This window comes from Tauraco erythrolophus, chromosome 15, assembly GCF_009769465.1.
Source record: "Tauraco erythrolophus isolate bTauEry1 chromosome 15, bTauEry1.pri, whole genome shotgun sequence".
NCBI classification, from domain to species: Eukaryota; Metazoa; Chordata; class Aves; order Musophagiformes; family Musophagidae; genus Tauraco; species Tauraco erythrolophus.
This window is the reverse complement of record NC_141479.1, coordinates 18,513,432-18,538,369: the sequence shown is the minus strand read 5'-3', so window position 1 is coordinate 18,538,369 and position 24,938 is coordinate 18,513,432. Positions and strand designations below refer to the sequence as shown.

The 24,938-nt window shown below is 40.5% G+C and overlaps 1 protein-coding gene across 1 annotated transcript in view; it reads right to left on the bottom strand.

Moving 5' to 3' along the window:
- CDH13 (cadherin 13) overlaps nucleotides 1-24,938 on the bottom strand; it is a 483,658-nt gene that overhangs the window by 271,618 nt on the left and 187,102 nt on the right. The window contains exon 8 of the mRNA XM_086620685.1: nucleotides 9,185-9,301. Coding sequence (XP_086476811.1) covers nucleotides 9,185-9,301 — 117 coding nt within the window. The remainder of the gene's footprint in view (nucleotides 1-9,184; nucleotides 9,302-24,938) is intronic.

The following is a 24,938-nucleotide window of genomic DNA, read 5'->3' as shown; positions in this document are numbered from 1 at the left end:
TAATTTAATGGAGTGCTGTTCGTTTCATTACATTCATTGCTGAGGTAGGCTGGTGTTTTTCCATGAAGGTCAGAAGTGTGCCATTCCTTCACGCATGCCATAAATTTGATCAGATGTTAAACTCTGACATCTCCAATGGTCCATTCAGGTCCAGCTCATCAGGGTATTACAGGTTTCCAAGAACACTAGGATAGCGGGAAACCTCTCGGTGTCTGTTCTCTCAGGATCAGAAGCAGCTGTGTTATGCAACTGTGATCACATATTTATCAAACTTTATATTCCCTCTTCAGTACTTCTGTTGGAAATTAATTCCTCTTCTCTGGGGACTAGAAACTTTTCTCCTACTCTTACGCCAAAATTTATATCCATTTGTTATTACACCAGAGTATTCCTGTCGCTTAAATCATTACACTCACTCTGGATTTACAGAAAACACTTACTGTGCTAGGCTGAACAAATTGAGCTCATATATATTTCTGCCCAATCTTACTGTACTAGTACCATAACTTGATTTTTCTCTAATCCTAAACTTTTTTCTTGCTGGATTAGAAAGAGCTTTATTTGTTAAGACTGTCTTTATTGCCTAAGTGTTATTCATCAATAACATCTCTTCCCTCCTCCCCCGCCTTTTCTGTACATCTTTCTACCACTCTTAGTTTGCTCCTTGTTTATATATCCTCATCTGTGGATGCGTCTTTCCCTGCATAGGATGATGGACACACTTCTGCATACTTCAGCTGAGAGGCCTCATTATATGCCATCAGACTTTGAAGAAGGAACCAGAAATCCTTGTACCTGAGTAATTCCATCTACTCTCCAAAAAAGGTCCTCACCCTGCAATGCTTCCCAGGAGCCAATCATTCCAACATCTCCCTGACAGCACCATTTTTTCAGCTGTCAGTAAAATATTCTTGCCTTCTGGACAGGTCAGAATTCTTGCGGATGACCACCTCCCCTTTTCTGAGGATACTTTTGGGAACAGCCTGATCATTACATCTGATGTGGTGACGATTTGAAAACAACCAAGCAGATGTTAAAAAATAATTTTAACAAATCCACTGGATTTTTTTCTGTAGACCTCAGATGCACTTCTACTTCCATAGTAAGAAAAACCGTCTCTTGCTTTTGCATCATTTTTAGCACTGACATGAAGATTCAGATCAAGAACTGAGATTCAGACCTTTACCAACTGTGAAGTGGGTAAGGAGTCACACAGATCTCTCTTGGTGTTTGAAAGGCTTTTAGGTACAGTTCCTCTGTTCTGCACATCATTGTGTTCTCCATCAGCGCACACCATTATCTGCCAGACTTGGACACCCATCTTCATAGAATCATAGAATGGTTAGGGCTGGAAGGGACCTTCAAAGGTCATCTAGTCCAACCCCCCTGCAAGGAACAGGGATATCTCCAACTAGATCAGGTTGCTCAGGGCCTTGTCCAACCTGGCCTTGAACGTCTCCAGGGATGGAGCATCCACCACCTCTCTGGGCAACCTGTTCCAGTGTTCTACCACTCTCATGGTAAAAAATTTTTTCCTAATATCCAACCTGAACCTACCTCCCTCTATTTTAAAACCGTTACCCCTTGTCCTATCATAACTGGCCCTCCTGAACAGCCTCTCCCCATCTTTCCTGTAGGCCCCCTTGAGGTACTGGAAGACCGCTATAAGGTCACCCCGGAGCCTCCTCTTCTCCAGGCTGAACAGCCCCAACTCTTTCAGCCTGTCCTCATAGGAAAGGTGCTCCAGCCCTCTTATCATCTTCGTGGCCCTCCTCTGGACCCTCTCCAACTGGTCCATGTCCTTCTTATGTTGGGGACTCCAGAACTGGACGCAGTACTCCAAGTGAGGTCTCACGAGGGCAGAGTAGAGGGGGAGAATCACCTCCCTCGACCTGCTGGCCACGCTCCTCTTGATGCAGCCCAGGACGCGGTTGGCCTTCTGGGCCGCAAGAGCACATTGCCGGCTCATATTGAGCTTCTCGTCCACCAGTACTCCCAAGTCCTTCTCCTCAGGGCTGCTGTCGATCCATTCACCACCCAGTCTGTATTTATGCCTGGGATTGCCACGACCCAGATGTAGGACCTTGCATTTGGCCTGGTTAAACTTCATGAGGTTGGTACGGGCCCACCTCTCCAGCCTGTCGAGGTCCCTCTGGATGGCATCCCTCCCTTCCAGCGTGTCGACGGCACCACACAGCTTGGTGTCATCGGCGAACTTGCTGAGGGTGCACTCCATGCCACTGTCCACGTCACCGACAAAGATGTTGAAGAGGGCCGGGCCCAACACGGACCCCTGAGGGACGCCACTCGTGACCGGTCTCCACTTGGACATTGAGCCGTTGACCACTACTCTCTGAGTGCGGCCATTGAGCCAATTCCTTATCCACCGAGTGGTCCATCCATCAAACCCATGACTCTCTAGTTTAGAGAGAAGAATGTCGTGCGGGACAGTGTCAAAAGCTTTGCACAAGTCCAAGTAGATGACATCCATTGGTCGACCCTTGTCCACCGATGTTGTCACCCCATCGTAAAAGGCCACCAAGTTGGTCAGGCACGATCTGCCTTTGGTGAAGCCATGTTGGCTGTCACCCACCACCTCCTTGCTCTCCATGTGCCTTAGCATGGTTCCCAGGAGAATCTGCTCCATGACCTTGCCAGGCACAGAGGTGAGGCTGACCGGTCTGTAGTTGCCCGGGTCCTCCTTGTTCCCCTTTTTAAAAATGGGGGTTATGTTCCCTCTCTTCCAGTCATCGGGGACCTCGCCAGACCGCCACGACTTCTCGAATACAATAGCCAGTGGCTTGGCAACTTCATCCGCCAGTTCCTTCAGGACCCGCGGATGGATCTCATCAGGTCCCATGGACTTGTGCACCTTCAAGTTCCTCAGATGTTCTCGAACCTGGTCTTCAAGTACAGTGGGCGGTGGTTCATCCTCACAGTCCCTGCTAGTTCTTTCCACAGCTTGGGTGGTAAGACAAGAGGCTTTACCAGTGAAGACTGAGGCAAAAAATTCATTGAGTACCTCAGCCTTCTCTATGTCCCGGGTAACCAGAGCACCAGTATCCTTCCGGAGGGGGCCTATGTTCTCCTTGGACTTCCTTTTGTCCCCTACATACCTATAGAAGCATTTCTTGTTGCTTTTTATATCCCTTGCCAAATTCAATTCCTTTAGGGCTTTAGCCTTCCTCACTTGATCCCTGGTCACTCTTACAGCTTCTCTGTATTCCTCCCAGGCTATCTGTCTCCGCTTCCACCCTCTGTAGGCTAACCTCTTCATTTTCAGTTGGTCCAGGAGCTCCTTGCTCATCCACGCCGGCCTCCTGGTCTTTTTGCCCGACTTGTTCTTCGTCGGGATGCACCTCTGCTGAGCTTGGAGAAGGTGCTCCTTGAATGTGGACCAACTTTCCTGGGCCCCTTGTCCCTCCAGGGCCGCCTCCCACGGCACTTTGCCCATCAGGTGCTTCAAGAGGCCGAAGTCCGCCTTCTTGAAGTCTAGGGTACAGAGCTTGCTGAATGGTTTCCTTGCTGCCCCATGGATCTTGAACTCCACTGTGTCATGGTCACTGCAGCCAAGGCTATCCTTAAGTTTCACATCGCCCACCAGTCCCTCCCTGTTGGTGAGCACAAGGTCAAGCATGGCACCCCTCCTTGTCGGCTCCTCTATCACCTGCAGGAGGAAGTTGTCATCCACGCATTCCAGGAACCTCCTGGACTGCCTGTGCCCTGCCGTATTGTCTCTCCAACAGATGTCAGGGTGGTTGAAGTCCCCCATGAGGACCAGGGCTTGTGACCGCGAGGCTGCTCCTATCTGGCTATAAAGCGCCTCATCTGCTCTGTCCTCCTGGCCAGGTGGCCTGTAACAGACTCCTACCGTAACATCCCCTATCCGTCCCCGTCCTCTAATCTTGACCCATAAGCTCTCTGTCAGCTCGTCCTCCAACCCCAGGCGAAGCTCCACGCACTCCAGCCGGTTGCTGACGTAGAGAGCGACACCCCCTCCTCGTCTCCCCTTCCTGTCCTTTCTAAAAAGCTTATACCCCTCCATGTTGACACTCCAGTCATAGAAGTCGTCCCACCACGTCTCCGTGATGCCAATAAGGTCGTAATCTTAGCTAAGTCCTTTCCTTCCTCCTCTTCTCTTTAGACTTTCTCACCCCATCCCATCATCTTCTGCCTAATTTTCCAGTAGAAAAAAATGCACTTCTTAATTCAGCTTTTATTTCGCTGTTGTTGTTCTGTTGTCTTTCATGTATCCTCTTGTTATCTACAATCCTTCTCTCTAGGCTGTCTTCAAAAAGTTGGTGGAGTATAATCATCTCTCCCAACACTTCTATCACCTTCTTTTCAAACTTTTGCCTGAAGTTTGACATTTTTTTTCCAGCTGCATCTTGACTATTTAGCACTCTTCTTCTGTGAAGCATATAATTTATCATATATAAATATCTTCAATCAGATAGCCACTCAAAAATAATAAGCTTCCAGCAGCTTTTCCATCCAGTTATCTTCAGTGTCCTCCCCTTTTCAGGTTTTTTTTCTATTGCTGCATGAACAGACAAGCTGTATTTTCTCTTTGCCTGAAACGTACAGCTCAGAGCAGGAAAGAAAAAAACAAACATCTCCTCATAGATCTTAAAGATTTCCATCCTGTTTGCTAGCCTGCACCCCTTTTTCTCTTGAGCTTTTGTTTGGGTCAGTCCTGCCATCTAATTGTCATTTGGCAGCTAACTGTCCATCAGCCCAGATCAAAGTCAGGGAGTATATACACACTACCTGACGCAAAATATCTGAACAAACACTCTCTCTTTCCAAAAGGACAAAACAGCCAAGTAACAAAGAAAGAAATTCTCTTACTGGCTAAAAATAAGGGTTTGCTTTTTCTTCATTCAGTACTAGTTTCCTACAAAGTCTCTCTCTTGTGTATCTCTCTCTATATTCTGACCAGTCATGGCTTACAGATCCTATGTGTCAACAATTAAAATATTCTTATGAAGAAAAATTCCTTTAAAGAACATAATCATGGACTCATCATATGTCCCTCAATAAAATACACAGCAAATCCCTTCATCCTGTATTAAAACACTGCCACTTAGCAGATGTCTTTCTCTCCTGATGCCTAGAAGAAGAGCTGGAACTTGTTGTCCATCTCCAGAATTACCTTCCTGCACTTTGAGCTCTGCGTTAGTGTAAGGATTGAACTTCAAGAAGTACCATGGTGCAGTTCACCACCACACTTAAAGCGTCTCTGGAGACTGTCACCAAATAGATGCACAGAACCAACACTCTCAAGTTAGTTTTCAGAAACATTTCCGTAGCGTAGTGATGAATAACCTACCACAATAATTACAACATAATCCTGCATCCCACTGTTTTGTACTTCATTTGACTTCATGTGGACAAATAAACCAGAAAAGTAACATATGGAGACAGACTAAAAATTGAATATGATACCCCTGTGCTATATCAGCAAGACCTAAACAAAACACATCAATAACAGTCAACAGTTGTAGCCTGGGCCATCTGGTCACAGAGGCCCATATTACCAAGATTGTATTAAAATATTTTAATCTCACTATTTCCCCTAGGGAATTAAAGAGAATATGCAAAAGCTTAAAAGGTGAGATTCCTCTACCTACAAGAACAGCATGCCTATGATATTTAATTAAGAGATATCCTAATGAAGAGTATGCAAATGGCAAGGCAATAATCTCATTCCCAAAATGGGTATGCTAGAAAGCCAGTAACAGCACAGAGAACAGCCTCTACACATTATTTCCTTGTTAACCTAAATGCTAATTTGAATTTTTTTAAGTAATTAAAACATTTTTTTCCCTTGTCCAGTACAGTATCTCCTTCCTGATTTATACTACCAAACCTGAATGAACAAAGTCCTCTAAAATCCCCATCTTTTTTTGTGTATGCTATTGTTTCCTGATCGCGAAATAAAATGTAATTAATTGCTCTCCCCCGCTCTCCTATTTTTGCACATCTGCCCTGCTCCCAGCTAAGTGCTAATAAGCAACTCAACTGTTGGCCGCTGCTGCAATCACTTCCAAACAACCTTGTGCATTTCCAGGCAATGCAGCACGGGTTGGAAAGCCAGAGGCAGCCAGGGCAGATGAGCTAACTGCCCTGGTAATTTGCTAAAGCAGGTGACAAAAAGGGGAAATAACACACTTGGGGTGCACCTGGAAACCTCACTTTTATGCGGACATCCAAACTGGACCACATGATGGTATCAAACAAAACTAGTCATATCTGAAGTTATCACTATCCTATGTTTCATTCAATCAGGAAAATTTTACATTCCTGATGTGCAGAAAATGTAACGTTGCAGTAACAAAGATGAAAGTAAAACAAAACTGGAATTCTTTTTCACACATGAAAACGTGTGGTTATTCCCTGACCCCCCGCCCAACCCCTCCCCCTTATTATTAGAATTCTTTGTTCCTAAATGGTTTTATTGCTGTGTTTATTGCTCTGTCTGAATAAAAAATAACCTGCCCCACGGTTCTATCTCTCAGAGATTTGATGGGGAAGGCCCATCAGAGGAGCTCAGGAGGACACTGTTGAGTGTTGGGCAGACAAGGTGAGTCCTTGCGAGCCCCTGTGGTACGAGGCACACCCTGCTGTTCCCACCACCACAAACCTGCACGAGTCCTCAGCCCTGACTGCTGGCTGACACGACAAAAGTTTGATTCAGAATCTGCTTTCCTTTCTTCTTCTCATTTTTTAAATTCTATTGCAACGTGCAAATGATCCATTCTCTGTACGGATATCTTCTCGCTTCCCCAGCACACCATAGAAATCACAGCTACAAACTACATCTGCAATGTCCTTTCACAGTGATTACAACAGACCAGAGACAGCAAAGTTCAAGTTCAAGAGAAATTCAAATTCATGAGTCCATGTAGAGCCCTGTTGAGGCTTCTGAAAATTAGCCCCAAAATATTGTAGAAAAGAAAATGAATGTGTTTCTTGTGCCTCACAGAGGTAGGAAACTAAATGAATTTTTGCAAATTCATGAATCTACGTACAGTTCACAATAAACATCTAAAGTTAAATAAGACATGATGAATTTTTTCTACAGTTTGTGCAGGATCTGAAACAAGTACATGAATCGGGTGTCTAAGGCTCTCTAGATTAGTACAGACTATTTTATTTCTGAAGACTTCATGGTGTCTTTCACGAAGATCTGTGACATGTCAAAAAGACATAAAAGAAATGCTTTTATTTTCAGCATCAGCTCCTACTGAATTTTTTAGTTAGGGAACAATAGACTCTCTTCCCTACCATCAGTATGTCTGAGGCTCCAAACCTTTTTATTTATGCTTTGTTAAACATTCAATTGCAAATTACTGCAGTTGACCTAGAATATTTCACTCCATTATTTAAAATATTTCTAAAATTTTTGTCTCTCGACACATATGCACTCTGTGTTACTGCTTTGCAATACACTATAGCCAAAATACTCATGTCTAGATACCTAAATTAGAAACAGACTGAAAAAAAAAATTATATTTAAAGACTTTTAAAACTGATGACAGCTCAAAGTATTTCGAGGGGCTGATCATTTGCAGCTCCTATAATTTAAACATTAGCTGAGGATAGGTATCTTAGGGAGTTTGAAAAACAGACTGCCAGATGCTTTTACACTTCTGTGTTTGTACATCATCTAATGCACTTAGCTTGTGATCCCTCACTAGCATTTCAGGAACAATAACAAATCAAGGTGACAAGACACTAGAAAAACATGGAAGTACGAATAGAACCAGATTCACTTCATTCTGCTTAAGGAGCCTTAGCTACCAGGACTAACATCCCAAACTCTCAACAAAAATACTTATGAAGGCACTTCTAGAGAGCAACTCAAACTACCTCAGATCTAAAAATTCAGTGTCCACTAGCCATAGTGGTGGAAGGGAGCAGGGAGAAATAAATCAATAACAAAAATAAGAAAGACTGTAGATCTGTGTATAAGTAACCTTTTTAATTCTCTCACTGCTTTAAAATTGCACAACAGAAGTCTTAAAAATTAACTATTTATCACTTACATATTAACCAACAATATTTACTTTAGTTATTGATCATTAATTCTCAAACACTGAAATGTGAAGGAAACAGTTCAGAAATGTCTTTAGAAAGTTTAGGACACAGTAAAAAATACTTGAGAAAGATAGAAAAACTTAAGGAAATTCATGAGATCAGTATAAATTATTGATGGGGAAAGGGAAGAAAATTAAATCTTCATAGATTATTCTTTCTTTTTACTGATAGGTAAACAAGCTTTCCTAATTATTGAAGTAACTGATTAGGTGCCAGCTGGCTAAATTACACATCGATCGTAGAGTAAAATTCTGCCCTCGAGCTGAGCCTTTAGCTCCAGCGATCGTATCGGAGGGAGTCAGGAACAGACTCCACGGGCCACCATGGCATTAACACAGCTACTGAAGTCAGAGGGATGCACAGGGGTCTCAGCTTCAAAACTGCCAACAAGCAAAATGTATTCCTGTAATTACAGCTTCTGATGCCTAAATGACCATTTATTGGTATTTTAGTTTTAAAGCTTCTGTGTGTACAAGCTGTGCATCTGAAGTTCTATAAAAGTGTCCATTTGAACACTTGTTCATCTTGTTGCCTGCAAACATGAGGAAAATCTTCCACTTCTTTATCAGACCTTGGCAAACAACAAAAAATAAAACTGAACACACCTGCAAAGACTTATTTCCTCTTTGGATGCGAGAAATTAACTAAGGAATGAATACAAGATGGTTTTACATGTAATGCCTTATGAATTCCTTCTAGATCTTGAGAATAAGAACAAGATAGTCCACACCACGCAGTAGGATACTCTTCATAATGTTCCTGGCCTAAATTTCAGCCCAAGTCTAGTACAGACACACGCAGGTAGGCAGCAACCTCTACTGAAGACAGCAGCTGCATGAAAACTCACACCTCTAATTAATGCTTTTTTACCAGAATGTATGCTGTTAAAGTCTGCCGTGAATACAAAGCCATTTCTGTTTGTCTACACAATATAAACAGTAAAACAGTGTTCTCTGTTCAGTTTTATGTTTCTTAATTTCGTCTCTGATATTACTATCAACATGATGGACATTACAAAACTTTAAGAGAAACAGATCAATTTCTTAATATCAAAATTTGATGCAGTTCATCGCTGACTTACCTTGCCAACAGGTCTGGGGAATGGTGGTCTTTGATTTTCAGGAATTAGTATCGGAGTTGCCAAAATAGCCCTTTTTTGTCTTGGAATTCCAAGGTTGCCTTCTATCTTAAAGATTTCCTGAAAAAGACCAATTACAAAGATTTTCAAAATAATATTCAGTTATTTCCATTCCCAGCATCTTTAGACAAAATTAACATGACCTACCAGATTCCAGGTTTTGCATTATATGTTCTCCAGCAATTAGTGATAACGCATCAAACTATTTGTATAAATCTGTCAGGTTACTCCACTTATTACAGTGACAGGGGACAGGCCACATTCATTTTGTATTCCTGTAGACTAGCTTTAAACCTAAGCAAGTGGGTCTGTGATCCTAAACTGACGACTACTTAAATCATAAATCTTAAACAAGGGATGGCTTACCTCAAATACATGCATGAGACCTGTAAAAAGCCACACTTTAAAAGTCTTACATAATCTTCAATTCTCAAGTTGGATCTATAGTCAGTCGCTTCTCAGCCCAGGCTTTTAATCAAACAGCACTTAGAGGTGAATTTGCTGAAACTGACCCCAGCTAATGAACTCTCAATAAACATCAAAAGCTTGTAACTTAAAAATACAATTAGACAACAAGACCCAGGTGTAACTTAGAATATCAGCAAGTAAGGGCCTTTTTTTTTTTTATGTTGGGTGTTTTGATTTTTTTTTTTTTTTTCAGAGAAAACTTGATGCTGCTATACCAGAAGAACAAAAATAGTAGTGGTTTATACACAAGCCTTCCTTTTCCCTGCTGCATTTTCTGAACTATTTAGTTCCAGCTGAGCTTCAGGCAATTCAGCACTTTATGAGCTACAGCAAACTCTTCGCAGTGGCCTCTGGCCCCCAGAAAACTCTGTCCATCACACTTTTGCCTTCCCTCCCCTTCTGCTCTCTGATCCTCTCAGTGCTCTCACTGCATGAGCTCAAGTTTTTCCCAGAGACCATCCTCTTCTTTTTGCTTCCTCCTATGGTCTCTGCAACTCTCTTCTCCAAGCACAGTTACTACCAAGGTCAAAATCAGCATCTCCTCAGCTCCCCTCTTGATCCAGGCCCCTTTTGGGGAGAGAAAAAGAAAAAAAAAACCACAAAACAAAGAAAAACCCACAACCCAAAAAAAACACGCCAAATAAAAAGCAACACACGAATTTGTACTGTGTTGGGAATTGTGACACTGAAAAAGATTTAGGATCACTACTGTTCATTCAGGTTGTCGGGAATTAAATGTCTAATTCCAATAAGGTAGTTACATCGTACAGGTAACACCTTTCTCTGCTCTCTTAATGCAGAAACTCCAGAAACCTACGTTTCTCAGTCAGTTCTGGAATCCGTGTTGTTGTTTTAATAGACGCTACTTTATCACATAGAGACCTCCATCCCTAGGCTGCATTTTTATAAAAGTGCAAAGCTGAGTGAGTTTTCTCGGTGGCACAATCTGCATGTCCATCAGCAAAGAGCTCCACAGGCTGCTCCTGCTGCCATCTGTATAGGTGCCTCCCTTCTGTTGGGTCCATCACCACTGCTCTACCTCTAATAGCTTTAGCATCGCTTTTCAACGTTAGCAACAAACAGCAGCAAGGGAAACTCAAGTCCTCAACAGTTAGCTTTAGTCATGATAAAATCAAAGAGCAGTGGGAACCATGCAGAGAATCCCTTCTCACAATTTTGCCAAATTTCATAACTTTTTGAGGCTCACCCTGATACAGAGTTCCCATCTCTCCCCAAAGGCTTTGCTACTTCTCTCTAATCTTTCAGTGTGCAGGCCACTTGGGTCTCTGTTTTTCTTTCAATTCGTCTCCCAAAAGAATTTTCCCTAATAAAAATTCATGAGAAAGTTCAAGATAAAAACATTTGAAGTGTCAAAATAAACAGGAAAGAGCTGAATTCTGTCCAAAGGCAAATGCACCGAGCAGCAAGCTTTCAAAATCACTTACACTGTAAACACAGCAGACAGTTCAGCTGGCATGTGTCTGTGACATTTCTACAGAGAGTAAAAGTGACTACCAGGATGTCTAAAAGGAAAAATCAGTTCTTTAGCCTAGCAGCAGCAGATCTCAACTAATCGCCTTTCAGCTCATGGAAACATAAGGAAGAATTCCCAGAGGCATGCTCTTTGGAACTGAGCAAGGCATTTATTCAGTTTTACATCTCTCTCTATCGTAAAACCATAGAATACCTTGGGTGGAAGGGACCTTTACAGGACATGTAGTCCAATCCCCCTGCAATGAGCAGGGACAACTAGACCAGGTTGCTCAGAGCCCCATCCAATCTGACCTTGAATGTTACGTGTTTCTTTCCATGCTAGTTTGAGGAGTAAAAGGAATTTTCAGATTGTTCAATATCTAGATCTCCCAATTTTGGTAGTCATAGACCCATAAGCAATTAATTCATCACTTTTTCATGACAGGTTATCCTTACACTTTCCCAGAAGGTCCACAAATGGAAGAAAAAGCCAAATTACATTCAATGAGTCAACACCACAGTCATTAATACAAAAAAAAAGTGAAGTTCTAAAGGAAAGCAGCAGCACGGTAAGACTTAGGGGCCTTCAAGTCCAGACTTCCGAGCAGGACTTTGAAAGAAATAAACAGGAAAAATAGTATTATTTGTTTGTTTGTTTTCATTTCTAAGCACAATTAGTCTGTTGTATGGAAAAGAAAGCTTCTGCAAATTGGGCACTGAAATGTAAACACTTCTCTGAGTATGTTTCGCACTGTTTATTCTTCAAATCTCACTACTGGTTTTTAAGTAGTGATTTCGTCATGATGATTTCTCTGTTTCTTATCATGCCCTAGTGTCTGACAGCAACACAGCTGATTAAATGGGTTCCAAAAGCATTACTATGGAACGCAGGTAAACAGAACAGAAGAAAAGGTCAAGAGTACTTCACCAACACGTTTAATAATTCACTGCTGTTTGTGGTTATCATAATGATTCCCCATTTGTAAAGAACAGGGAAAAAGAAAGAACATTTGGCTTAGTGCCAAGCAGCTGCAACTAATGGTTCGATCCTCAACCAGTATATAAGACAGAAGCCAAGGGATCTGAAATTATATGTGCACTTAGCACCTGATTCAACAGTTAAAACATAGGTGGACGTATTGCATGTATAGTAATTTTTACTGAATTCAGCTACTTAATTTCTTGAAGTAGTAACTCACAAGTGATATGAAATTATTCCACATAGAGTTGGTAATTTTGCTTCGAATTTTCTTACAATAATAAGCTAGCATCATAAGAGAAGTCGTCTTTTGCCCCTTGACACAAGTGAAACCCACAAAGGAGTTTTCTGTCATCTTTGCTGGAACCAGCTGATCAAAGATGGTAGTACCTGCCACGTCTTTGTAACAGCCACGACTCCAGACAAGTATTTACGTGCCAGAGTCTGAAGCTGGCAGTCTGGAGAGCCAGAATGGCGTGTCCCAGATGGGTGGTGTTCAACCAGCACCCAGAGAGCCAAAGGCTACGATTACCATCTGCTCCTCCCACACCTGCTGCTTTGGACAACAAACAAAAACCTAAGGTGTATGTCCAGAAACATTCATCCACAAGCAATTTTTTTTAAAAAATATACTGTAATAAATATATACCTTTCTAAGAAAAGCGCACCAAAAATAAAAATTCATAATGAGCTTTTACACCCTATTTTTGACTGCGTTAAATTCCCTTTCCAGACGTGGAAATGGTACAGGAATGGTTCAGCACTCAGTATGCTGATTCACTGTCAGAGCTTGATTCTCTATTCACGTTAAGCAGGCAACAAACACAGCTCCCTCATTTTTCCAGAGTTTTGGTTAGGCTTTTGCTGAAAGATGTCAGTCTCCCCAAAATGTGATACCACACAAGTTACAATCTCCCTAGGTCCCTTGAGAACTCTCCATTCTGTTTTGTTTTTCTTTCTTCTTACCAGGGGTTCCTGGGGACATCGCAGGACTTGAATATTTGAATGAATGGGCCAGTCACTACCCAGTAGCAGGCACCATTACTCTTGGCAAAGAAAATTTCATTAGAACTTGTCATGGGAATAAGGTGGCTGAATACTGATATCGATTTGTCACAATAAGGGTTGGAAACATCACTGAAGTGGCAATCTGTAATCCACTACGGTGGCCAAAAAAAGTGGTTGAGTTTCTTGCCGTTTAGTTGTTTCTATATACTAAGCTTGAGGGTATAAAATGGGGTCAAGTCTTAAACAGAAAAAATAAACAAAATTGGATGCTTGTTGCAAGCAAAAGTCCTCTATAACAGCAAATGGGATGTGGCATTCAGTGGTGTATCAGTCTTCTACAAAATAACATCACCACATAAGACTGAAAAGCTAAACCTGCATGCAGATCAACTTAAGAAGAAATACTTCTTATATAATTCTCAGCTGAAATTTCACAACTGTGCTGTAATACTTAATTGCTTTCTGTATGTTATTTCTATCATCAGAATATTGTTATTATCAGCATTAATAGTTAATGATTTCTAAAATATGTGCCGAAAGAGAAAAATATTTCCTCATGTTGTTAATAATATGAAAATCTAAGAAAAGTGCTGGAACTGTACTTGTAAGTTAAAAAAGGACTGTTTAAACAAATAATTAACTCAATGAATAAAGTTCAGAATTGTAAAGGTCAATGACATACACATAAACATCTGCTCAAAAGTAGTCTGTCCTCATTGCCTGTAAACATCTCTCTAAAAATCACACCGTATATTTTGAAGCACAAATCCAGCTAAAAACTAGCACACCAAGGGGAATTAGGTATGTCAGAGCACATAAGCTTCCAGACTTGGGAAGCAAGGTCAGATATAACATCTGGGTAATGGAAATTGCTGGTGGAACTTGATTTAATTACATTGGGTGCTTCTGCTGTTGTAATTGTTACATAAATAGAGAGGCAGATCCTCACACTGCCTGACCGATACACACGTTGACTTCACAGACACTTGGTCATCTCAGACTACAGCTTTGCTCCTGTGCCATTCCGCTGCCTCTGCTATATGTATTTTTATAAGATGGAGGTTCCTTTTATCTTTAGAAGAATCAAGAGCATATTAGGAAAAATTTTATTCTTGTTTAAATCATTTAGTTACGTGTAAATCATAACTATTTTAATGTTAATTTATTCTAAAGTATTTTTGTAATGCATATGTGACAAAACGTCAACTATGGAGGCAAATCAGAACTTCTGCTTTGTGAAATGATACATTCCATTCTTGCAGTATCTTTTGTGATAGAAAAGTCTTGTTTGTATTCAAGTAAGTTTCACTTATCTTCACACCTGCCTTATTCAGTGTCAGGAAAAAGTTTTTCTAAGATGATAACGGACTAAATGCCATTAACTTTCCTTTTGTACACATAAACCATGGGAGTTACCTGTTCTGAGGATAATACAGAAATGACAACCAAGTGCATTTTCTTTTTTAAAACTAAAATTTCAGACTTTTCCTGTAATTATTTAGTGGGTGTTACTTTCATTTCAAACCATATGTGAATCACCCCCTCTTTCAGGAAATCTCATATTGGTTCCACACTGCTCATTAAATATAATGAGGTATCCCTTATACACAAATGACCAAATCTGCTCTGACTGACTGCATCTGTCAAACAGCATCGCAAAGATGGGCTTAAGGAAAAAGACAACAGCTGACCTTATGCCTCTGTCTCCACCAGGACACTACCACCACATCACTTATCACCATTAAAAATGCTCTTCTCCTCATCTCTACTGTGCTTACGCTAGTTGCAAAGCGAACAAAAGCAGACTGCTTTTACAGCATGCCAGAAAAAATTCAAAATTGTTAAAGATCTCCCAAAACCTTCAGCACCTGAAGAAAATGCAGTCTAAATAAGGAAAGCATTTGCTGATGCAATTGCCAAGGCATACAAGCCTTAAGAAAAGTGTTCTGTAATAAAAATTTACCTTGAAAACGTTTTTTTTTGTTGTTTTTTTTTCCTTTGTGTTTGTTGTTTTTTTTTTTTTAAATGAAAACATCTCCCATTGGATTAGATACTAAACTGCTATTGAAAAATAGTACTAGAAACATAGCAGAGTTCTGAAGCAATTAAAACTTTTCACAAAACTGATACTTTTGAGACTTAATCAAAGCCACATGGAAAATTCATTGCATAGCATGGACACAAAACCTTAACTTCTTACTCTTAATATTCCTACTGAGTTCACTGAACGGACTCCTTTCTTCACTTATATTGGAGGAATTCAAAATGTGAGAGCTTCCCTTTAACTTCCAGCAAGCTTCACATGTGTTGAAAACACCCTGATTTCCAGAGCGAGGAGGAGAAAGAACACACATCTCAATTCTAGGGCACAATAAACCAATCAAAGATAAACCCTTTTGGTGGGGCAGTAATCACAAAATCTCTGGATTAGTAGCAGACAATTGACAACTCCAACCATGGAATAACACAACCAGCCACGAACAAGCTGTTCCATGTTTCACTTCTGGGATATAATGACAATTTCTAATAAAGAAAAATTATTTGTTCTGTAAAATAAGTCCTATTCATAGCAGAAGTTGTCCTACCTTGGAATAACAGCTTTCTGTGTCTTGCTGCAGGGCAGCCAGCTACAAGTACACAGAAGAAAACCAACACATTTTATACCCACGTTCCGGATTGTTCAAGGGCTATGGAATTCATTGCATTTTAACAGTGCTGCACAAAAGCAATTTCATGATCCCCTAAAGCAATAATACTGTATGTTAAAGTCGTGTATACTATTTAATAGATCTAGTGGCTGCAGTCCCAGTCTCATGTCTGAATAGATGCATAAAACACGCTTCCTACTCCCTACAAGCCAAGCCTCCAAGCTGTGATTACAATTAAAACCTTCTCAGTCCTGCTTCCCAACAATTTAAAACTTTATTGCCACACATTTCTTGTTATAATTCAATTTCTTCATCATCTCCATTCCCTCAACAAAATAACCCTCATCTAGTTCCAAACATTATTTACCTTGCTACTGTTTTCCAAACTCTGCATGATCCTTCTGTTCTGCCTGTGCACCTCCTGCATTCCCAAGTAACACCTCACTTTCTCTTTCTCCAGGTCTCAGTGTAATTCTTGTTTTGTTAGCGAGTCTTGGTTGTCTTTGGAAAACACTCATTCTGTGACATTCATTTTGAATTTGTCTTGAACACCGAGGATGCAACTCTACCCAAACTGAACCCATCCAAAACTTGCATTTTTGTTTCCAGAAATACCTTTTTTTTTTTTTTTGAGCAAATTCTGTCTTGGCATTATCACTCTCAATTTAGCTTCCCTATTTCACCCATCTCAATCAGATAACCAGTTCCATTCCCCCATGAAAAGCACAGCCAGGGTCAAAATTTCTGAAATCCTCGTAGATTTGGAAACACTTCTGGTACAAGTCCTTCAACTCATTCAAGACAAGAAAAGTAACAGCAATTCCTCATGATGCCGTATTTTAACCACTGACTTCCTCATTGGCAGTTGACATGACATGCATGCAGTACCACAGTAAATAGATTTGTATATGCCATTGGTCAGCCTAGAGCTGAAGAAATACTGCCATCACACATCTAGGTCCCTGTTCTCCCAACCCCTGCCGTTTTCCCAATGCACAGCCACCCAAACCAATTCAAAGAATGTATAAATTCAGTCAAATCACAAGTGGCATTTTAAACTAGGTGTGCGTGGTGTAAGCAGTATTTCAAGAAGCAGGACAGCAGAAAAAGCAGCCTCTTGTTAAGCTACTAGCAGACCCATGGGTTCCAAAGCTTCCAGATCGTTGTTTCTTATTTTAAATAAAAGTAGATCTTTATTTAAAATGAGAATGTATTCATGTCCTGTTGGACACATACACACATAATCATTATCTCTATCTCTTCCTTCTCTCACAATATATTACTAATTCTCAATGTCCAGAAAAGTATCTTTTTTTCCCATCCCTTAAAACTCTTAGACGGGGAAATGAGGAATTCAGCCTTTGGCCTGAGATTTCACAAAACCCAGGAAAAAAAAAAAAAATCACAAGGCAGACAACGACTGTGTGTCCTACAATCCTACCCTGTACATTTTGGCATGTGCAGTCAGTTGGGCACACCCAGGTGAATCGTACACTGCACAGCACAGATTACATAAAGGAGACCTGGACACACGTATTGCAAAAAAAATTGCCAGTTACTTCATGCTGAAAAACAAGATCCCTTTTATGAAGAGTCTGAGAAGTCTGACTCTTGTCACAGTTTAAATGGAAAGAGGTTTAAATACTTTTTTTTCCATTAGTACTGGTGAACTCTCACACGTAACATAACGTTGCAGTCATGCACCCGCACAACTTCCTTCCGGCAGTCCTTGAGATCAGGGCTGTATTGACTCCCTGCAAAAACAATATGCTACATAAGTCTGAAAAGCAGGAATGCATTATGTTTACATCACAGATCTGCACAGCAAAAAAGTCTGGATCTATTCTATTAGACTTGACTATGCACGCAGCGTGCTCTACAGAGCTGGCATTCCTCTGCTTTCCTGCACAGGAGCTGCCAGACTGCCGAACGGAGCGGTAGTCTGTGATGAAGACAAAATGCCCACTTAGATCTAGGCTACAGCAGAACTCATTCACCAGGCTAGAGCTGAAATTCGCTCGAAAGACCCAAAATGTTAGTGCATCAATCCACTTCACCGCTTAGTCCAGCTACTCAGGACAAATTAATTAACGGGCATTAACTCAGTCCAAAGAGCCGAAATCGTAGTGTATTAATCCACTTCACAACTTGGGCTGTATTTTCACTCTTCAATACAAACGAATTAACAGACAGTAACTGTTTGATACCAGAAGCTTAATTCTATTCTGTGACACAAATAAAGAGACAGTGTTGCAGTGTCTTGTGGGCAGCTTCTTATTCCTACCTGAGTGGTACTGGACTTTGACTGCATTTATCAAAGATGAAAATACAAGACCTGAACATGCCCTGTGTTACTTTTTCCTACCATAGTGATCCAATTACATCCACAGGACAATGTCCATTCATTCTAAACCTTTCATTAGCCTGGACAGTCTCAAAGACCCACATAGTATTACTGAAGACGACCATACACAGGGGAAGTTATGACTTAGATATCCAAAAATTCACATGCAATAAAACAACTTCTTAAAAAGCATGACTACCAAGACAAAAAAAAACCCCACAATGCAGTCATTCACTCAAATTTTACTTCTAGATCCTACTTCTGTAGAACTTGTAAAATACACCAGTTAGAAATAACAACATTGTTTTGGTTTTGTCATATCTATTTTGGGATGGAAAAATCAAAGCTCAACTTTTTTGCAGAACATTTCTAAAAGAAAAGTGAAACATGCAAAATAGAGACCCAGACATAGACTTGGAGATCTCAGTGGATTCTCACATTTCTCCTTAATCACATGCTGGCAATTAAATCTAATTCAGGAAATTCAAAGAGTGTACCTGTCATGAATCGGGAGCAAATTAATTGCTATACTGGAACAGATCAATGATTCATGAGTTGTAACATCAAGCTGCTAACAATATTAATTGCCACATACTTCAGGAAAAAGAGCCTAAAATGGCACGAGTTATAGTTTACAATGTCTGAAGGTTTTTCTCTTGATTATAACCACTGAAACTGAAGTCAGGGATAGCTTTATAATACATTAAATGTGACATTGATAGTTCAATACTGTATATCATTAAAATTCATTTGTTTGGATCTGAGCATTTTGCCCTATCAAGCTGCGTCCACTGTAGCATCAAAACATTTCTATTCCGTACTTCACACCTGTTGACTTTTAACTGAGTGTCTCCATGGGATGAGAACAGTCACCACCTACACAAAGTAAATATTTTATTCAAGATCCCTGGTCAAAAGAAGACAGATCCAACCTTACTCCCAAGCCTGCATGCCATCTGTTCTGCAACTCCACTGCTACTCCTACTGCTTTGTTTTCGTAGCATTGACCATGGGCTACCTACTCTTGGTTTCCATTCACTGAGAAGCAGCATCCAAGATTATCAAAATGAAGTAATACTCTCAAAACTGTCAGAGCTGTTGGAGCACTCCATAGCTCCTTATTGACTACAATGGAGTGACTGAACAGGGACAAATAGTCCAGCAGCCAAAGCATTCACAGGGGATTGAGAAGATACAGATTCAGTATTGCTCTAATAATAGAGACTGAGTGTCTCCATGGGATGAGAACAGTCACCACCTACACAAATACTACCACTAACAGTCACCACCTACCAATTTACTACACAGTAAATATTTTATCCAAGGTTCCTGGTCAAAAGACAACAGATCTAGAGGACTTTCCAGTGAACCAAATTATTTTAGCATTTATACCCCACAGATCTAAAAACTCTGGTCTCTTGATTTCTCATCCAACAGCTTTCTGAAAAAGAAGCGTATTCAAACGCATTCAAAAACCAGAGCTCTGACCAAAACAGAGTATCACCCACCCCTTAGTTTCAACTTTTTGTTGATATTTCATAGTTGTTCAGTTCCGTCAGATAAGTTTTATTTTATCTATACACATTGTCTTGCTCCCAAAGTCACTGAAGTCATTAAAGTCAGACACGCGATGTCTGCTGCCTTTAGTGACACATCGGAATTTAAACAGGAGAATTCTAAAATTAAAAATCTGAGTTCTCACAGCTCAAGCTAAATCAGCAAAATCTCTCTACTCCTCATAATTATCCATCATGCAGCCAGCCCCAGAAGAATCTCGACTGGGCTCTATTTAAACGGCATTATGAATTCGTAAGATGAAATCTTCAGTTCTCGTCGCACACGCCAAGTACAAACATTCTGCTTCTAAATGTGACCAGAGACCCATTGTGCATATCAGATCATGCACAGCATGTGGCTTCTATGAAGTACAGAATTTCCAGGGAATGTCAGGAAATTAATTCTACTCTATGTTATTCAACTTTTTTTGCATCATTCTCTTTGGTATCTGAATGAAGCACTGGGACAAAATCAAACTATTAGCTGAGGGCTTGAGGTTCTGATCGCTATTGCCTGACCATTTCAGAGCGGAGAGAAACACAGTATCAGCTGCTTAGCTTAAAATAGCTTTATTTTGCTGAACTTCTCTAATAGAGACAGGTTAATAAATTACAGCATTCATAATTTGATATATTTTTGGCCCTGTTTCAGTTTACAAACCGTCCGTTAACAGACCCTGAATACTGTGAACAAATACATTATCTACTATTATACGCAAGTTTCTCAGATGAGTAATTTTTGATCCTCAGATTGCTCAAGCAGTTGCTTAGAAACATTTGTCTGTATTAGTTACACGAGTCATGTGGTATTATTTTTCTTTTCAGATTGGATGGCTTCTGTGAATAAGCAACAGAGCATGAAATGCAAATTTCATGATATAAAATTCAAAACTTGCTTTTGGCAAGGACTTGATTTATTACATTTACAGCACAAGATGAAAACAAAAAGGTTATCTCTGTGATCTGAATGACTTGACAGGGGAAGTAATGCCTGTGCCACTTGGAAAACTAGTGGCATAAACTACAAAAACAAATAATTTTTTTTTTTTTTTAAAGAAAGAATTGTATGGAAACAGTGGAGAGCATGGCATAGGGAGCTTATTGGCTGAAGAGATCATTCACAGTGTTTTGGTTTAAGGTCCAGCCAGCACCACGTAGCTGCTCGCTCACTCTCCCTCGAGCCAGTGGGATGAAGAGGAGAAAATACGACCAAATGCTTGAGGGTCGACACAAGGACAGAGGGGGATCACTCACCAGTTATGGTCACAGGCAATACAGACTGGACTTGGAGAAAAAAATACATTTAATTTGCTAGCAATCACATCAGAGAGGCTAAGAAACAAAACCAAATCTTATAGAAACACCTTCTCTTGTTCCCCCCCCTCCTTCCTGAGCTCAACTTCATCCCCGATTCCTGTGCTTCCTTCCCCCGAGTGGCACAGCGTGATGGGGAACAGGAGTTGTGGTCACTTCATCACACCGTATTTCAGCCACTTCTTTCTCCTCAGGGGGATGACTCCTCACACTCTTCCTCTGCTCCAGCATGGAGTCCGTTCCCATGGGGGACAGTTCTCCACAAACTTCTCTAACGTGAGTCCCTCCCACGGGATGCAGTTTTCAAGAACTGCTCCAGTGTGAGTCCCTCCCATGGAGGGCAGTCCTTCAGGAACAGACTGCACCAGCATGGGCTTTCACTGCTCAGTCATGGCCTTCTTTGGGCACAGCCACCTGTTCCAGCATGGGGTCCCCCATGGGCTGCAGCTGGATCTTTGCTCCACCATTAACCCTCATGGGCTGCAGGGGGACAGTCTGCCTTCTCACCACAGGCTCCAGGGGAATCTCAGCTGCAGCACACCTCCTTCCCTGACCTTGGTGTCTGCAGATTTGTTTCTCTCACATTTCACTCCTCTCTCTGCTGCAGCTGTGCTGGGCCCAACCAGCCTGATGAACTCTGGCAACCCCAGTGGGACAAGTTCCACTCACAGGGAGCTCCGGAAGCTGGGAGCTTCAGAGCGCTCCAAGCCATGGCTGCTCCCCCCTCTGCCAGGCGAGGGGCTGCAGCCCAGCGCAGACAGCCGCCCACGTCTGCCCCCTCTCTCCACTGCAGGGCCTGTATGGAGCAAGTTGTTTTTCTTTCCCCTCTTCTTAAATAAGTTATTCACAGAGGTGCTGATTGGCTCGGCCTTGGCCAGAGGTTTGGTCCGAGTTGGAGCAGGGGAAGCTTCTGGCAGCTTCTCACAGAGGCCATCCCTGTAGCCCCTCCTCTGCTACCAAAACCCCACCTCACAAACAAACACAAAGACAATAAGGGACAGGACAGAAGTTTGGAATAGTCTTGATACGGAATGAAATGGAACCTGTGCAATAATTCATTTTACTAGTTATCTACATACAAATTAGAGGTTTCTCTTCTATTGATTAGTACTTTCCAGGGATTAGTACGTTCCCAGTTTAAAGCATAGGTATATAGGTATTTAGGTCAGAAAAAAAAAATCACGGAGATTCGAGTAAATCATTATTTGCCTTTTTCAAAGTTTTGAGCAAGCAAAGAAAGAGCAGTGAGCAGTCTTGTTCGTATTGACAGTAACAGCCAGATCTCATTCAATAAGGCTGAAAAAAGCATTCGCTAGTATTTCACTGTAGATTAAACAGAAATACAGTAGAATCTTTTTTTCTGCTGATGCTATCAGTATGAGAAACATTGAAACTCAGACCTTTTTGCTTCTTTTAACTTTGTAAAAGAACAACTTGTATTTGCCTAAGTGTTTCTTCACTGACAGTAGTGATTTTTCTTTTCTATTGGATGTGACAATTCATAACAGCAAAATCACTGGTTTAAAACTAATTATAGAATTTTATTATCAGAGGCTGCTTCTTTCAGTTGGAGAGAACCAAACATGGTAAAACTATGTTACCAAGCACACTCTCAAGTGTGATCCAGGCTACTTCTACAAACTATAAAGCCTACATTCAAAAAACAGCCAAAGTCTGAAGACCAAACCAAATAAACTCTGAGGAGGATTAAAAAATTGGAGAGAAATTTAGAAAACAGCAGTAACTTTTTTTCCAGTAAATATTTAAACCCAGGCTGCAAGGACTGATGGACAGTGAAACCATTTGCAAAGAAGAAAACATATCTGAGTTTTTGCTGAATTCTAACACCACTTTGGAACATAAAGGTATTGGGTTTGATTTTTAGTGACGTTTGTGACAGCCAACAGAAACGCGTCTCATCCCACTACTAATTAGGTAAAGTCTCTGACCAATGCTCCTAGTACTCCCTTTTCAAGCCAGCAGCTCTGCCAGAAACTAATACCAGCAGGTCTCAAATGACAGCAAGTGTGCCTAGCAGCTGAACCCTGACATCAGTGCAAAATATTTGTGCCACTCATGATTTAAACTGGGTTTAGTTTTGGGTGGATCATGACTAATCCATGATTAAGATCAAATCCTTCTGCTAGCAGGAACAGCATCGAGTGACTGTGAAATATGTACGCACAGTCCTTCCTTACTGTTTAATTTGGTCCTTCCTATCTCATCAATCCTGTTAAATGCATTCCACAAAACTGGCCAGAAATAGTGTCACACTCTGAAGCACTTCTCTCAATATTCAAGTCAAATGTCAAAGTGTTATTAATGAAGCATTAAAGCACCAAATATGAATTTGATTAGAAAGCAAAGGTATAAATTTTGATTTTAGCAAAACCAAAGTCTTTGATAAACCCAAATTTCTCCACTGCATGCTTTCAATGATGGTATAAAAATTTACACATTTCTTAAATAACAAAGAAACACTTTTTTCCCCCTCCCTCCTTTCTCTAACACACATCTCAGTCAGATCACACTCATCCATTTTCAATAGCATCTTACTCCATAGCCGCATACAGAAACTCGGTTTAAGGAATATGAGCTTATAAATTGCCATCCTTTGCCTGTCTTTTAAATAAGGCAGAAAAAAAAAAAATCAACATGCTGAGCTAAGATTAAAAGCTACATTCGTATTAAAGAATGGTGTCTTTTTACCATTGAAACTGAAGCTGTAGATTATTCTGTGCTGATAAAATACTACAGTGGGTAAAGAACTTTCTCATAATGAACACTGCTGTAAAACAATTTATCTACAAGAAAGGAAACAAGTTTGCATAATCCATTTATGGTTGATTCAGCTTTAGAGGAATTTGTTATATAAATATATCTTGCCTTGGGGAATTGTTTTGCCAAAATAACTAATGAAAGTGTTTGAGTAACTTAACACTCATAATTAATAGGATTTTTCAGTATCACAATGGACAGTGACATTTTCCCCGTGTACATTAACCATCTTACCAGTGAAGAGACAAAACTTGTCAGACTCCAAGAGCCAAATAGATCAGAAAGTTGAAAATTAATTAACTTAGCGCTTGCAAAAAAATGCTAGGTAGGTTGCATGTTTTAACTGATCATCAAAAGGTGTTTTATAGTACTGTCTTAAAAAACATTTCATAGCTCAGTAATTATCACTTTAAAAATCTTAATTAATAGTTCATCAATTGTTCAACTGACATGTCTAAATATTCTGCTATCATGCTGGAATGTCTGACTAAACATAATCAAGTACCATTATGTTGTTATACACTTTGCTAGCAATCACAAGTTATGTTTCAAGTTTAGATGTCAATATTAAATCATCAAGAAGGATTACCACAGGTAACTCGTTCGCAATCTCATCAATAATGCCCTGCCAACGACTATTCTATAGAGACTGAAAATTTACAGTGAACCTTACTTGCTTTTGTGGTCACATAATTATTTTTATTATGCTTTGTGGCAATGTTGGCTGCCAAAAAAGGTTGTCCTAAAATCCCAGTGTGACAAAAATCAATTTTCAGATGCAAATGAGGGTGCCATAGGTGACATTTTTCATACTCAATAAATTGCCTGTCTGTGGCTTTGAACTAATGGACACATAAACAAGAGAGATTGGTGCCAAGGTATTGCATTATAATCTCAGCAAAGTTTTACGAGACTCACGCTACAGGCTACAAAGAGAAACTAAAACAGAGAGAGGGGACATGAACAGTTTGAGGAAACCTGTAAGAATAGATATAGCTTTTTTTTTCTTTACATTCTTTTATTTTTTTTCTGAGCTCTGATTTCCCAGTTATCTACTTTTGCCCCTTTTTTTCCAATTTCAGTGCTCTTCGTGACCCCTTCTGCCTGCCACAATTTTTACCTCGTTATT